Source organism: Gopherus evgoodei, chromosome 16 (genome assembly GCF_007399415.2).
Source record: "Gopherus evgoodei ecotype Sinaloan lineage chromosome 16, rGopEvg1_v1.p, whole genome shotgun sequence".
In the NCBI taxonomy this organism is placed as follows: domain Eukaryota; kingdom Metazoa; phylum Chordata; order Testudines; family Testudinidae; genus Gopherus; species Gopherus evgoodei.
In genome coordinates this window covers 26,579,719-26,596,516 of record NC_044337.1, presented here as the reverse complement: position 1 = coordinate 26,596,516, position 16,798 = coordinate 26,579,719, and the positions used below count along the sequence as shown (strand labels likewise).

The 16,798-nt window shown below is 40.6% G+C and overlaps 1 protein-coding gene across 2 annotated transcripts in view; it reads right to left on the bottom strand.

Moving 5' to 3' along the window:
• The window catches only part of GARNL3 (GTPase activating Rap/RanGAP domain like 3), a 159,677-nt gene that overhangs the window by 66,436 nt on the left and 76,443 nt on the right, over positions 1–16,798 (bottom strand). For both annotated transcript variants that reach the window (XM_030535650.1, XM_030535651.1), the window contains 5 exons: positions 14,012–14,120; positions 8,225–8,270; positions 6,991–7,097; positions 4,570–4,685; positions 392–496 (listed from right to left, as the gene is read on the bottom strand). In XM_030535650.1, the coding sequence (XP_030391510.1) occupies positions 392–496; positions 4,570–4,685; positions 6,991–7,097; positions 8,225–8,270; positions 14,012–14,120 (483 nt within the window). The remainder of the gene's footprint in view (positions 1–391; positions 497–4,569; positions 4,686–6,990; positions 7,098–8,224; positions 8,271–14,011; positions 14,121–16,798) is intronic.

The following is a 16,798-nucleotide window of genomic DNA, read 5'->3' as shown; positions in this document are numbered from 1 at the left end:
AAATCAAGAATTTTGTGAGATTATCAAGGTCTCATTTGCTTTGAGTTACCATCACCATTTTTCTAAATATTTCCCATAATATAATTTTACTAAATAAAGGGAACGCTTTAAGTGTTAAATGCTGTGTTGCCACAATAAAGATTAAATACATCTCCCTCTTTCTGCTGACGGGTTTGTTCCTGAAAGTGCTCCTAATATATTTCATGAGATCCATGACTAAATTAACAGCAGCAAATGCAGTCAGCACCTTGATTTGCTTACATCATTCTGCCTCATAAGCTAGAACCAGTTGGAATCTCACAAGACTGTTTTTGGCCAGACATCCCTAATCTTACTCCACACATCCCAGTGGAGTGATTAATTTGACCAATACTTTCTACATAAAACCTACCTGACCAAGTCGGACAAATTCTGCTTGACGGGCCTCCTCTTTCTTCCGTGCTGATCTAGGGGATTCTGGTAACACGTCACTGAAGGACCTCCTATTAAGCATGTTCTTAAAAAAAAAAAAAAAAGAGCGAGCATCTTACTGACCCAAACTTTTCAATTTTTTTAAAATTTCATCTGACACTACTTGATTCTGCTGTATTCTTTCAGCACTTTCCTGTGACCTCAGTTCAAGTTTTGATTACTAACAAAAAATAACTGCCCTCCCTTAAAATATGCTCCTACTGATGAATCTAAGAATGTATGTTTTAGCCTTTTGATTTACAAGGTTATGGAGCAGCTGCAATACTCTTCACATGTATCAAGGTGCTATCTAGTTATGAAAGATGACATATGCAATAGAAAGAGAGAGCCTGAGACTTGAGGCCTAGTATAAGGCAGAATGTGCTTTGATATGAGACAGAGGAGTTAACTCACTCAGTTCTTTAGAAATTTTAATGCTGTCTGACACCCATTTTGACAGTCTCTATGTTGAAATAGCATATCCTCTGGACTTATTACCAAAAGGTACAGATAGTCTTGATGGTTTGTAGAAGTGGTTTTGTCCTGTTGAAGTAATACAAGGTCACTCTTAAAAGCTTCCAAAGTGTAAAGTTTAGCCTTTGCAGTGGATGAGTGAGGTCTTAGAAAGAACACTGGCAAGTGAATGAACTGATTTAAATGAAAGTCTGACACTATTTTAGGCAAAAATTTGGAATGAGGATGAAGAGTAAATATCTTCACAGAAGGTGGTATAAAATGGTCCTACCATCAGTGTTTGGATTTTGCTATTCTGAGAGCAGAGGTAGTAGCCACCAAGAATGCCATATTAATAGACAAATGATACAAAGAACAGGATGTCATACGTTCAAATGGAGGCTGCATCAGGAAGACTATGTTTAGGTCCGAGAGAAGGGAAAAATCCTTAACAGATGGAAAAATGTGTGTTAACCCCTTCAAAAAATTAGTTACAGTAGGAATAAAATCATTGGGGAAAATTGCGTGTTCCTGTACTGGAGAATAATAGGCAGATATCAGTGCTAAGTGAACTTTACTAGATCTAGTCAAGACATCTAAATGCTTTAATGATAACAGATTACCTCAATAACAGGTACAGACCCCTCCAATGGGTAAAATTATAAGGAGATGCCCATATTGAAAACTGTTTCCACTGGGCCCCATAAGTATGCCTTATTAAAGGTTTTAAGTTCTGAATGAGAATACGAGAATGACAAAGCCCTGGCTGGGATGATTTACTGGTAGTTGGGGTTGGTCTTGCTTAGAGCAGAGGGTTGGACTAGATGACCTCCTGAGGTCTCTTCCAACCCTAATCTTCTATAATTTCTGTGAACCTGTACCTTTGCAGAGGAAAGTCTATGCTCCAAGATCAGCCTACTAACATCCAAATTGTTAGCTGTAGAGACACTAAGTCTGGGTGTAGAACCAGTCTTTGGTTCTGCATTATGATGTCCAGACTGATCAGTAACTTGAACTGATAAGTGTATCATCTCTGAATACTAAAACTCCCCTCTCCCTCCCCCCCACTGGGGCTGTTAGGATAACTTGACCTCTGTCCAATATCACATTCCTGAGGATCCTAGTAATTAGAGTGACCAGGGGAAAGCATGCAGCATATTCCTGTCCCAGCTAATGCATCTAAGATGGCGCCTGGACTCATTTCTCCTCTGGATCAAAATGTGCTGTTTAAAGTGGTCATGAGCAGGTATATGGAGGAATGACCCCACTTCTGAACTTTTATCTGAAGGACTGAAAGCTTGAGGGACCATTTTCTACTGAGTTGTCACCTGAATTGTTTTGAACCCCACGTGAGTGTAGGGCTATGAGACTGATTCCAGTAGGAGAATTCCTGTAGGCATGGGAGAGATGATCTTGCTCCTCCTTGCCTGTTAATGAGGTGTCAAAACTTGGATGCTGATGTCCTGAATCAGAGCTAGATGAATGGCCCTGAGTGTCTGTCATAAACAGATAGCTAAGGGTTAATGTCTCTTTCACCTGAAGCACCTGACCAGAGGACCAATCAGGAAACCGGATTTTTTCAACTTTGGGTGCAGGGAATTTTGTGTCTGAGTCTTCTGTCTGTCTGCCTGCTTTCTCTGAGCTTTGGAGAAGTAGTTTCTGCTTTCTAATCTTCTGTTTCTAAGTGTAAGGACAAAGAGATCAGATAGTAAGTTATATGGTTTCTTTTCTTTGGTATTTGTATGAATATAAGTGCTGGAGTGCTTTGATTTGTATTCTTTTTGAATAAGGCTGTTTATTCATATTTCTTTTAAGCAATTGACCCTGTATTTTGTCACCTTAATACAGAGAGACCATTTGTATGTATTTTTCTTTCTTTTTGAGACCTGTTGGAGTTTTCTTTTCTGGGAAATTTCAGGGAAATTGAGTCTGTACTCACTAGGGAATTGGTGGGAGGAAGAAATCAGGGGGAGATCTGTGTGTGTTGGATTTGCTAGCCTGATTTTGCATTCCCTCTGGGTGAAGAGGAAAGTGCTTTTGTTTCCAGACTGGGAACGGAGAGGGGGAGTCACTCTGTTTGGATTCACAGAGCTTGTGTCTGTGTATCTCTCCAGGAGCACCTGGAGGGGGGGAAGGGAAAAAGGATTATTTCCCTTTGTTGTGCGACTCAAGGGATTTGGGTCTTGGGGTCCCCAGGGAAGGTTTTTCAGGGGGACCAGAGTGCCCCAAAACACTGACAGTGTCACAGCTAGATGGTGGGCAGCCAGACCTGGTGGTCAGAGCCGGAGTCCACAGTCAAAAAATAGGAGTTGAGTGTCAGCTGTGTCAAGATACCAGATCCGAAGCAGGAGACAAGCTTGAGATCAGAACCACAGTCCTGATGCCAGGGGTCAAGAGGAGTTGGGATGCCAGAAAGTCAAGCCGGAGGAGCTGGAAGCACAAGGCACACAGTCCAGAGCAGGGTGGATCCCAGTTATTTGGATAGCTTCCTGTTCCTGTTGATGGCTTAAGTAAAGTCAGTGGGCCAATCGGCTGCTCTGGTACTCTGCAAATATGACCACAGGGGTACAGTCTCGAACTGGAGCTGGATTTCATGGGTCCTGAGTAAGCAGTTCTCAGCAGGCTGCCAAATGGAGGGTTGAGCGTAGGAGTTCCCGCAGACCCAGATTTGAGGCCCGTGGGACATGACACTGAGTTCTAGGCTGTTTATATGTAGTTGGGGACCAAAACCTTGGGCCTGCAGAGGACCCAGATATGCTCTCCAGCCTGTGTGAAGGTATCTTTCACTAAAGTGTCAGTGGGAGCTGAAGACACAAACATCATTCCCTGACAGCCATTCGGAGGATCGTTCCACCAAGTACTGATGAAAGGACATTCCTGGGAACAAGTACTCACGGAGTCATGTTGTGTTTGCTTGGCTGGTAGATCAACTTCAGCCAGACTTGGAGAGGATCTGACATGTGGTGTCACATAAGTGCAAATAGCCATATGACCAAAGAGATTAAGAGAAACATTCACTGATATCTTTGCTTGAGTCTGGACATCAATAGAAGATGACTCATGGTGTCCAATCTGTTGTTGATCTTGCATCTAAAAGTGCTCCTATGACCTCTGCTGAGGGCTGACTTGTCTCATAGAATCATAGAAGATTAGGGTTGGAAGGGACCTCAGAAGGTCATCTAGTCCAACCTCCTGCTCAAAGCAGGACCAATCCCCAGACAGATTTTTACCCCAGTTCCCTAAATGGCCCCTTCAAGGATTGAACTCTCAACCGTGGGTTTAGCAGGCCAATGCTCAAACCACTGAGCTATCCCTCCCCCCAATTTATCTTAAGTCCTAGTGAGAAGAGATAAAGCACCATCCTCACTGCTTCAGTGACTTGCTGAAGCAACATTTCTCATTTCAACGTTTCTTCAATCATTGAAGGAAGAATAAATGTGACGGCCCTGACTGTGCAGGTGAGCTACCCAGTATGGCTGTTCTTATGATTTATTGGTGACTTTCACGCAATTAAAATGTAAAGAGGAAAAACACCCCTTTGCTATCCAACTTACTATATGCAAATCAGTACTCACCAGGGTGGATATCTTCCTGAGCAACAGGCCACTCAATATGCCACTGGGTGGGATATGAAGGGCATAAAGATCAAGCAAGTCTTGGCTTTACCTTGTGTAGATCAGGCATGAGGTCCTGGTATAAAGAACGAATCAGCATGTCTAGAGTGCGCTGCCGTTTCTGAGCAAATGTTGGGGTTTCCAAGGTGGCTTTTTCCCCGTTTATTACTAAAAGATATTGAATAAAGGAGGATGTGTTACTTAAAGGGGTTTCATGTCCTTTACTGAATCCAAGTTGTCTTCATGTAAGGATATTCATTGCAAAATTACTAATTTGGGTTTGTTTCACATTTGGACATATTTTGAACTAAAAGTTCTAGTTGTTTTATCATCATGACTATGAAGAGTTTTTTTTAACCCTATTTGCTTTTGAGCATCTAAACTGTATTTAGCTAGTATTGTTCTTCAAGACACAAAAACAGCCAGATAAACTCCAGGAAGATATTATTTCACTGTTAATTTTAAAAGAACCATTTCCCGAATCTCAATAAATGTGCTGAAGTTCTCTGATATATGACAAAAAATGTACCGCCATACTGTCTATGTCACAGGCTGTCAGTGCAGCTGCCTTATATTTTAGAATTGTATTGAAAAGTTCAGAGTTCCTTCTGGCTCTGCTAAGTTCAATGTGAGGTCCAAACAATGTCAAATGCTGTACAGTAACTCCTCACTTAATGTTGTAGTTATGTTCCTGAAAAATGCACCTTTAAGCAAAACAATGTTAAGCAAATCCAATTTTTCTCTCTCTCTCTCTCTCTCACACACACACACACACACACACACACACACACACACACACACACACACACACACACACACACACACACACACACACACACACACAGAGTATAAGTTTTAAACAAACAATTTAATACTGGTACACAGTGATGATGATTGTGAAGCTTGGTTGAGGCGGAGGAGTCAGAGGGTGGGATATTTCCCCTACTGCTAAATGATGAACTACCAATTGGTTGAGCCCTCAAGGGTTAACACTCTCACTCTACAGGGCGGCAGGAATGGAGGCTGGGAGTATGTGTGTGAGAGAGATATGTGCATTTCCCCTCTAAGTACACTTCCTTGTTAATTAGATCAGCTTGCTGAGACAGCAGCTGCTGCAAGCTCCCTCCGTCCTGAGCCCTAGCGTATCCCCTCTGCTCTATGGAAGATGGGGTAAGCGGGTTGCAGGAGCGGGGGGAGGGGGACACTTTGACATTAGCCCCCCTCTTCCTTCCCTCCTCCCCTGCACAGCAAGTAGGAGTCTCAGGGAGCAGCTATAAGGCAGAGGGCAGGAACAGTACATGGCAGTGAGGGGAGGGACAGCTGAACTGCAGGCAGCTGCTGCACAGGGAACTTAGGGGAGCGAGGAGCTGAAAGGGAGAGCTGATAGGGTGGCTGCCGGTTCACCCTGGTTCCAAGCCCCCACCAGCTAGCTGCAATGGGCTGCTCTTCCTGCAAGGAGAAGACAAAGCAGGTGGTTGCCAAACGACATTAGAAGGGAACATTGCACAACTTTAAATGAGCATGTTCCCTAACTGATCAGCAACGTAACAACATTAACTGGGACGACTTTAAGTGAGGAGTTACTGTAATTGATAAATCAGTTTTCAATAAACTAAGCAATTTGCCATTTTCTAATTAGATTTTATCAAAGTAATTAGAGTCATTCCTCTAGCTTTAAAGGGCAATGAGCAATCATAGATCTCTATCACACAGCCCAATAATCTCTTGGCTGGTATAGTTAGGAGTCTACACTGCTAATTAATTTAAATATCAACAAGTATTCTTTAGTAACTTATATGAAATGAATTGGTGAGTTCTCAGTCAAGCTCCTATTAGTCAGATGTTTACATTACAAAAATCATGATTAGTAGTACTCAGTGGTCCCCTTCCTGGGAGTCTTAGCAGGAGGTCACGGCTTGAATTAGTCCATTAAGACTGAGTTCTCCCCTCAGGAACTAGTTCATAACAGCACTAAAATATTCATAACAGCACTGAAACATACTGACTGTTTTCCATGCTGCACATTTTCTGTAGATAAAGTACTTTAGTCTCCAAAGCTGCCAGTCTGGCACCTTTTATTGTTAAATATATGAAATGGCATTAGATGAATATGTTTCTGAATATCAGTCTCCTTTGTCTTTAAGAAGAAACCTTTGGGGAAAATTAACAATTCATTAAGCAATGGAACAAATACATCTGAAATACTCAAACCAGATTGAATCTAGTAACCTAGGAAGCATTAACTGCATGGGAGTTAAGTGTTTATCAGAACCAAATAGAAATGTTTGAGGGGAATATATTCCACTCAGGCTAGAATAGCCAAACTTTAAAAAAGACTCAATATAAAACTGTAACATTGCACAGCAGAAAAATTATTTACAATCTGCAGTATCTCAAATAAGTGTGAAGAGCAGATTCTTATGTATCAGACTAAAAGTTTAAAAAGGTCTCTTTGATCTCAAAAAAGACTTACACTTCACTAGTATGAAGTCCCTGAATTCCTGGTGATCTGTGAACACAGATGGGGATGGAAGGGGAGGCCCAAAGAGAGGTACACTTTCTTCTGAAAATATTTTCAGCCTAATGAAAGAATCACTATTTATTTGGATTGAAGGTCACATACAAAGAGTATCAGACATAGTGCTTAAGCAGGAACAAGAACTATAAATTGTTACTGGGAAACATCATATCAACACTTCATAAATTGCAAGTCTCAATGAAAGTTCTCAGGATATTCACCTGGGATCAGACGCTGACACCTGTCCATTAACTAGTACATTACTTTACATTCAGTTGACTCTTGTAGAATGATACACTATTCAATGAGAACAAGAGTGGTAAAATCTAGTCCTTATTCAAACAAAAAAGAAATTACAAACTTAACATTTCAGTTACAAAATCCTACCACTGTATACATTACCTCTTTTTTTTACACTGTGTATTACAGATATTTTCCAACACAAACCCTAGGCACATATATAAAAGGATCCAAGAACTAGAATATTATAAGGAGTAACATGGTCAAAACAGAGATTTTCCTGTCTGCAAGGCTAGTTTCAATTGGGTACAGAATAAACACAATAATACTGAATTCCTCACCTGAGTATATTCTCAGTCACATTACTGAATCAGGATATAAGAGTCTCTGCTTAGGCACAGTAGAACACACTATGTGTTACAAGGTGTGACTCTTATTTGTGGGGAAAATTTCCACAGACATCAACTACATCAGGGGTAGGCAACGTATGGCACGCATGCTGAAGGCGGCACGCGAGCTGATTTTCAGTGGCACTCACACTGCCCGGGTCCTGGCCACTGGTCTGGGGGCTCTGCATTTCAATTTAATTTTAAATGAAGCTTCTTAAACATTTTAAAAACCTTATTTACTTTACATACAACAATAGTTTAGTTATATATTATAGACTTATAGAAAGACACCTTCTAAAAACGTTTAAATGTATTACTGGCACACGAAACCTTAAATTAGAGTGAATAAATAAAGACTTGGCACACCACTTCTGAAAGATTGCCGATCCCTGAACTACATAATGCCTCGCCACGGAACCATTTACCACTCACTTTCACAATCACTTAAAAACACCCAATTCATGGAATTAGATAGGTGGACTATGAAGAATAGTTTACTTCCGCTTCTACTGTAACATCAAACTAACAAAGCGAATGATTTGGTTAAAGTTAGCACGTACCTGTAACTATCATTTTGCTTATTATATCTCACTAAGGCAAAAATATCTGCCATGCAAGTTAAAGAAATTAATCCATTACTTTGATGTCTATGGAGTTCACCTATGTTTTGAAAAAGCCCATTCTGTTGAAAAAGCAGATGAAATATGGTGAAATATATTAATTGTTTTATTACATTTGATATACTTCTAGTTTATGCACCTTCAATTGTTCTGGCAGGGCATTTATTTTATGAATGTTTAAAATGGCAAGGCTTATAAAGTGCAAAGATCTATTACCAATCTTGATTCATGACTCTGGTGAGAATCTAGGCAACAGCGCACATGGAAAAATGGCCAGATAATTCAATGCAGATGCAAGTCTCAGATAGAAATAGATCAGAGGCATCTTGTTGTGGCAGATTTCCTTGACACTGAATGATCCTTGACATGACCTTTAAGCTGCATGACCTTCTAAGCTATAAACAGTGTCAAGAAAAACACAAATCTGAGAAACTTTTCTAAGAGTTTTTAGGGTGCTCCTAACAAAATCTAGAGACCTTTTGCCATCAAGCTCTGGGCTTTGTCTACAATAGAAAAATTAGGACCTGTAATTCTCCAGTGGCACAGCTCCAACAGTGGCAGTAATAAGGAGGCTGTATCGTAGCCAGTGCTCAGGTGTTTTATTATTGTCTTATCTAACTCTCCTCAATACAGGAGCATTTTTCCTACTATAGACACAGCTTAGAGAAGAGCTTTCCCAGGATGTGCAACTAGGTGAGGGGGAAAACATTGGCAGCACAATTAAAATGAGCCACATGGAACACAGATATCACCTTTGGAAAGAATTTAGGGTATGTCTGGGGCCTCAATATATCTTCAAAGAATGTAGTAAAAAGATGGATCAGACAACTGGGCTTGATCCTAAGAAGGGGTGAACATTACAACAGAAGCTGCAGGAGCTCTATACATCTCAGGACCAGGCTCTTACTCTGCTGGCTGAAGTCACTTCCACCAAAAAAATAACATTCCTTGTAAGAGTTTTGAGCTCATAGGCATTTAATGGTTCAAAAGCTGTCAGCAGCATGGCCAGGACCACACTAATTTCCTATGATGGAAACTTTTAAATAAGAGATTCAAACATATGAAATCCCTCATGAATATGATAGCAAGGAGCTTCAGATTACAGCTAAGCAAATAACTTATTTTTCAGTTCAACAATAAAAATACAATTCTGTTTAGGTCAAGCCAAATCAGAAAATTTCCAAAAAAACCTGGTGAAATTAAAAGTCCATTTGGAGTTACACAAAACATTCACAAAATGGCAGAGGAGAAGTGGCTCACACAACTTTCAGCCCAATGGTCAGGGCACTCACCTAGTATGTGGAAGACCCAGGCCCAAATGCTAGGCCTGGAGCAGGGATGTGAACACACTACCTTCTTCCCAGGTGAATGCCCCGTATCAGGCTATAAGAAATTATCTCTCTCTCTCTCCTGTTGAAGCTGTTCTGTTTTGTATAAATAATTAAATATTGATTGGAGTAGGCACTTAAAGTTGCATCTCCCATGTGCATGCCCTAGCCACCAGGCAACAGAGTAATTCTTTCTTTGTGTGGCCCAATGGCTATTCATAGAATCATAGAAGATTAGGGTTGGAAGAAACCTCAGGTAATCTAGTCCAACCCCCCTGCTCAAAGCAGGACTAACCCTATCTAAATTATCCCAGCCAGGGCTTTGTCAAGCTGGGTCTTAAAAACCTCTAAGGATGGAGATTCCACCACCTCCATTGGTAACCCATTCCAGGGCTTCACCACCCTCCTAGTGAAATATCCAACCTAGACCAACTCCACTGCAACCAGAGACCATTGTTCCTTGTTCTGTCATCTGCCACCACTGAAAACAGCCTAGCTCCATCCTCTTTGGAATCCCCCTTCAGGTAGTTGAAGGCCACTATCAAATCTCTGCCCCGCCCCCCACTTCTTTTCTGCAGGCTAAATAAGCCCAGCTCCCTCAGCTTCTCCTCATAAGTCATGTGCCTTAGCCCTCTAATCATTTTTCTTTCCCTCACTGGACCCCCTCCAATTTTTCCACGTGCTTTCTGTTGGGGGGGAGGGGACTGGATGCATTACTCCAGATGTGGCCTCACTGGTGCCGAACAGAGGGGAATAATCACTTCCTCAATGTGTTGGCAATGCTCCTATTAATACAGCCCAATATGCTGTTAGCCTTATTGGCAACAAGGGCACACTCTTGACTCTCATCCAGCTTCTCGTCCACTGTAATGCCCAGGTCCTTCTCTGCAGAATTGACGCTTAGCCAGTCAGTTCCCAGCCTGTAGCAGTGCATGGGATTCACCTGTCCTAACTGCAGGACTCTGCACTTGTCCTTGCTGAACCTCCTTCTTTTGGCCCAATCCTCAAATTTGCCTAGGTCACTCTGGACCATATTCCTACCCTCCAGCGTATATACCTTGCCCCTCAGCTGAGTGTCATCCGTGAATTTATTGAGGGTGGAATCCATCCCATCATCCAGACCATTATGAAGATGTTGAACAAAACCGGCCCCAGGACCAATGCCTTGGGCACTCCACTTGATACTGGCTGCCAACTAGACATTGAGCCATCATTACCCGATGAGCCCAAAAATCTAGCCAGTTTTCTATCCACCTTATAGTCCATTCATCCAATCCATACTTCTTTAACTTGCTGGTAAGAATACTGTGGGAGACCAAAGTATATCACGTCCACCACTTTCCCCATATCCACAAAGCCCGTTATCTCATCATAGAAGGCAATCAGGTTGGACAGGCATGACTTGCTCTTGGTGAATCCATGTTGACTGTTCCTGATCACCTTCCTCACCTCCAAGTGCTTCAAAATGGATTCCTTGAGGAATCTGCTCCATGATTTTTCCAGGAACTGAGGTGAGGCTGCCCGGTCTGTAGTTCCCCGGATTCTCCTCCTTCCCTTCTTAAAAGATGGGCAATATATATTTGACTTCTTCCAATCTTCCGGGACCTCCCGTGATCACCACGAGTTTTCAAAGATAATGGCCAATGGCTCTGCAATCACATCAGCCAACTCCCTCAGCACCCTCGGATGCGTTAGATCCGGACCCATGGACTTCTGCATGTCCAGCTTTTCTAAACAGTCCTTAATCTGTTCTTTCACCACTGAGGGCTGCTCACCTCCTCCCCATACTGTGCTGTCCAGCGCAGCAGTCTCGGAGCTGACCTTGTTTGTGAAGACCAAGGCAAAAAAAGTATTGACTACTTCAGCTTTTTTCACATCAACTGTCACTAGGTTGCCTCCCCCATTAAGTAAGCGTCCCACACTTTCCCTGACCGTCTTGTTGCTAACATACCTGTGGAAATTCTTCTTGTTACCCTTCACATTCTTTGCTAGCTGCAACTCCAGTTGTGCTTTGGCCTTCCTGATTATACTCCTGCATGCTCGAGCAATATTTTTATACTCTTCCCTAGTCATCTGTCCACTTCTTGTAAGCTTCTTTTATGTTTCAGCTCACTCAAGATGTGTCTGTTAAGCAAAGCTGGTCACTTGTCACATTCGCTATTCTTTCTGCATTATTCTGTTCACATATTTTATATAGAGTGAAACAGCTTCAACAGGCCAGATGGAGAAAGACCCATCCCGGAATAGCCTGATGGTGAAGACAATCATCTGGGGAGAGGGCAGATATGGATTTAAATCCCTGTTTTAGAGTAAGGACTTGAACTTGGGTCTTCCACATCCCACGTGTATGTCCTAACCATTGGGCTAGAAGCTACAAAGTGGGTACCACCTACTCCTCCAGCTGTTTTATTAATCTACCCTGACTTTTTTCTAACTGAAAAGATTTAGCAAATTTGTGAATAGTTTAAACTTGACCAAAACTTCATTTTTCGGTGAATGAACTACTGGAGCAAAACCACTGGCCCACTTCTACTGTAGACACTAGTCTAACATCCAGTTCCTTAAATGCTAAAACAGCTGCCAAGCAGGGTTAGAGGGAAGATGTCTGTTTCCCAAACTCAGAGTAGAAGGTGGTAAGCTAACTGACTTTTGCATTGGGCATGTAAAAGGATCCATGTAGGATTTCACACCAGCCCGAAAGCATTTCTGAGCCACACGATGAACTGGGACACCTGCTTGGACAAAGTAAGTCTTCCTATTTCTCTCAAGAGTCATGCAACAGAGAGGAATTCCCAGGCTGAGACGTAAAGACTTGCTCTACACATATGATCCAGTATATTCAGACTCTCAACCTGATGAGATTAGCAATGCACTAAACAGGCTCAAGAATCTGTCTATCTTGTCCTAAAAGGGGTCTATTAGAATTGGTGTCTCTCCTGAGTTTCATCAGGACCTTTGCTAACAGCATGAGAGAGTAAAGCCATACATTAGCTTTCCATCCCATTACATGGAGAAGCTGGAGCTCAACCACTACCTATGGTCTGAAAAGAACTGGCAACTAGCGCATTAGGGAGTGTCCACATTACATAGCAAGGAATGGTGCAGGTTGCTCCCTGCCAGGACCAATGCACAGTTGCCAACTTTCATGTTGGAAATAGGCACCCTGACTTTCATAATAAGCCAAAAATCAAGCGAATCCCATTTCAAAACAAGGCCAAAACAAGCTAATCCCTAAGAACTGCAACACTCTATGTGACTAGTTCCCCACAGTGTGCAGTCTGGGACTCTGGTGGGCCCACTGTGCACCCCTGACTCTCTCCCCTCTTGCCCCTCCTTGCGGTGAGCTGATTGGAAAAAAAAGAAGCAACAAGCTACAAGCCCAACAAGCCATAAAATAGCCAACAAGCAACTCACAAGCCTATTAAGCCAAAAACAAGTCCAATTTCTGCATTTTTCTTGCAGGTTTCACATGTCTGGACCAATGGCTTTAGAACTTTGAGAATGTTGAAACCCAATACTGTGTTAGATAAGAGATAAATATTCTTCTCCAACATTCATTAACTAATCCTATCAACATCCCATGTGGTAAGAATTATTGTCATGATTTTACTAATATTGAAATTCAAGTATAGAGAGATAAAGTGACTTCCCCAAGTCTTCTTATTAACATTTGTATTACAGTAGCATCCAGAGGCCTCTATGACGTGGATCCCCACTGTGCTGGGCACTTTAGCATCATATAGTAAATGATAGGCCCTGCTCAAAGAAAAATCTAAAAGACAAGATCAAACATGTGGATAAAACAAACAAGTGGGCGAGAAGAAAGGGGTAACAACAATAGACCATGTAGTCAATATCAGAATTGGGTTTAGAACTCACAAGTTCTTGACTCTCAGTATTGTGTTCAATTTTATAGGTCATAATACAATTTTAAAATGTCACCCATCACTCTGAAGGTTTTGGTATTTTTCACTTTAATTGTGTATCCCATCCCATCTAAATATCTAAAATAAATTATCTCTAAATGTCACGAGGCAGCATTCAGTGGATACTGAAAAATTTATTCACATCAATAGCAGAAGTATTTTCTGAAAATATACTTTTGGAAATGTATACGGAGTTAACTTTGTGAAGCCATCTGAAGAATTCTTTAGTAATAAAAGCATCTGATTTGAAAGTGTCTGCTTGTTTTTAATCTGCACATGTTTGATGTAGTTCACGATTGAAAATTTTCACAAGGTAGATTTAGGGCTACAAAATAAAGTAATCTATAAGATGTCTTATATATAAGATATTTTAAAATATACTTTTCTCTTCTGTGAATGGCATATAAGAAGGATTTAATGGGGGTTTGTAAACAAGCTTCAGTCAATTAAAAAACACAGAAAGCAAAAGATACGTGTAAAATGAGAGCGAATCATGGAAGGCTTAAATGCTGGAGAAGATTCTTCCCCTTCCTGGAATACGATAGTGACAATGTCATTTCCAATATGACGCTTCCTTTCTACCTACAAAAAGGAGAATACCATCACTAGAATTGGATCCTGAGTATTAATACAGTGAAAGAACAATGAAACACAACATAAGATTATTGAATTTAATGCACTTTTTCTATGATAGCAGTTGACGGTAATCTGAAGTGTGTGCAGGCAAAATTTATACAAACTACTGTTCTGTTTTTATCTAAACACAGGCATTTAAAAGTGCAATACAGTAATGTCAAAATACTGTGAAGCTGCTTTACTCTTTATTCATTCTTGTTCTAATTGTACAATGACCATTGAAATATGAAGAATTGATGTCTATTTATAGCTCAAACACAGTATTTGTTAAAATTAATTAGAAATAATTATCTATGTAACTGAATTACATGCAAATTACATTTTAGAATAATTTTTAAATCTATTTATGAGGAAGGGAAAGCAAGAAGATATATACCTTACTGTACAGTGTACTGCAAAGGACTTTTTAGGAGTCCATTTTTAATCTGAAAGCATCAAAGTTAGTCTAAATGGAACTGGATTTCACTAACCTCAATCTGAGAACCATTAAACCAAACTTTAGAAGTGGCTTTGGAACTTCAGACTAAGACAAATGAGATACTGAAATTTGATCAAAGGGAAATGTTTTGTCTGCTTTTTCAGAGATTAATTATATTGCTCTGCTTGGTTTAAGGCAGGGATCGGCAACCTTTGGCATGTGGTTTGCCAGGATAAGCACCCTGGCGGGCCGGGTCAGTTTATTTACCTGTCGCGTCCGCAGGTTTGGCTGATTGTGGCTCCCACTGGCAGCAGTTCGCCACTCCAGGTCAATGGGGGCGGCAGGAAGCGGCAGCCAGCACATCTCTTGGCCCACACTGCTTCCCGCAGCCCCCATTGGCCTGGGACGGTGAACCACAGCCAGTGGGAACCTGTGGACACCGCAGGTAAACAAACAGGCCCAGCCCGCCAGGGTGCTTACTCTGGTGAACCGTATGCCAAAGGTTGCCAATCCCTGCTTTAAAGCCTGGTCCCTTGTGACTAAGCTCTGTAAGTGAGAGATCCATTAAAAAGTTATCCAGTCCCTTTCTGCCTGGGTACAACAACAGTAATATGACATTTTAATAAAACTTTTAAAATTCCCCAAGAATTCCAGATAGCAGGGGCTTCTAGGTTTTCTAATATATTTCTGATAAAATTATTACTCTTCAGTATATATATTTCTGAATCTTCTAGGATATCATGATTCTATTGTCTTTACTGGGCTGCTGCTCCTACATAGATGGCCTATTATGTCTGCCATCAATAAGTGCTCAATCTTATTCTGTGATCTCTGCTGATTCTTATTAGTTCTTGGGTGGAATTTAAGATACCTGTTCTCATTTATGAAACCATAAATCACTTAAGTACAGCCTACTTGACTGCTGTTTTCCCATGACCATACTGCCACAGTTGTGGTTATCTGAGGTGCTCAAGTAGGAATCCCCTCACTTGAACAAAACAAAGGTTGGTGGATGAACAGGTTGGGCCTGGGTGACGCTGACTCTTTACATTGTGAGACAGAGTTCTGGTGGGTAAGTACCATCTACTAGGTTGTGTTGAGGGTGGAGTTTTACTGGAAATGTATTAGCTTAGTTTTTAGTATGTTGTTATTTAAAGAACATCAAAAGGTGCCCAGAATACCAGAGGGGTGTGGTTTTTATGCCATTATAAATTGAAATAGATACATATACATGTATTTGCTTCTGGCATTAGTCTACTGGGCATTAAGTAACTCTTCAAGGCAGTGAATAAAATTCAATTCAAAACAAACATTCAGGAGTACTTTTTTTTTTTTTTTTAAAAAGCTACACTTGTGTCACACATTTTTTGGAATTAAAATGAAACAGCATACATTGAAACCTTTACAGTAGATGGTAATAAAAGCGTGAAATCTACTCTACACTTATAAAAGAATCTAAAAATATCAAGCATCTAAGTGATAGCTGAGAAATACATGGAAGACTGGAAACAAGGTTCTCTAAATGTCTGTATATATTTAACCCTTGCTCTTGTTGTATGGAAATGTTAAAAGACCAAAATGTAAACCATCTAAATTGTGCCCTCATACCACAGCAGGCAGTGCCCTAAAAATGTGTGCATGTAATAACTAGAATTGTCAATGCACTTGACTGCTTATATATTTAAAAACACATTATTTGTAACCTCAGGTCTCTGTTTTCTACAGGTTATATAACTATGCAATAATTGTTTTTAAAATTATTTAACATGTTGTTGTTAATTGTCCCTTTTCATCACAATTTGCAAAATCAAAGAAAGACCCAAAACCCTAGCTAACTGTGGCAAAATAAAAACAATTAAACACGGTATAAGGCAATACAGAAAAATATAAATGCTCCCTGTTAAGAATAGTTATTACAGAAACACTTTACCCATGTCTAAATCCACTAAAAAATACTTAAATAAATAATAACATTCCGAGGCTGAGGTGGCATGGCGGAATTTAAAACTTCTCTCAGTTCAAGAAGAATGAAAAGACTGAGAAACCTGCCTGTATAAATCCCACTATTTTCATATATTTTCATCAAATATATTGAAAAAAACGGTATGAGGAGAAAAGGCACATTTACTCTTCTAATAAGACATACAAAGAGTTCAAATGAGAAAGTATTTCAGAGGTTTAAGTTTGATAAATCAAGCATCCTGTG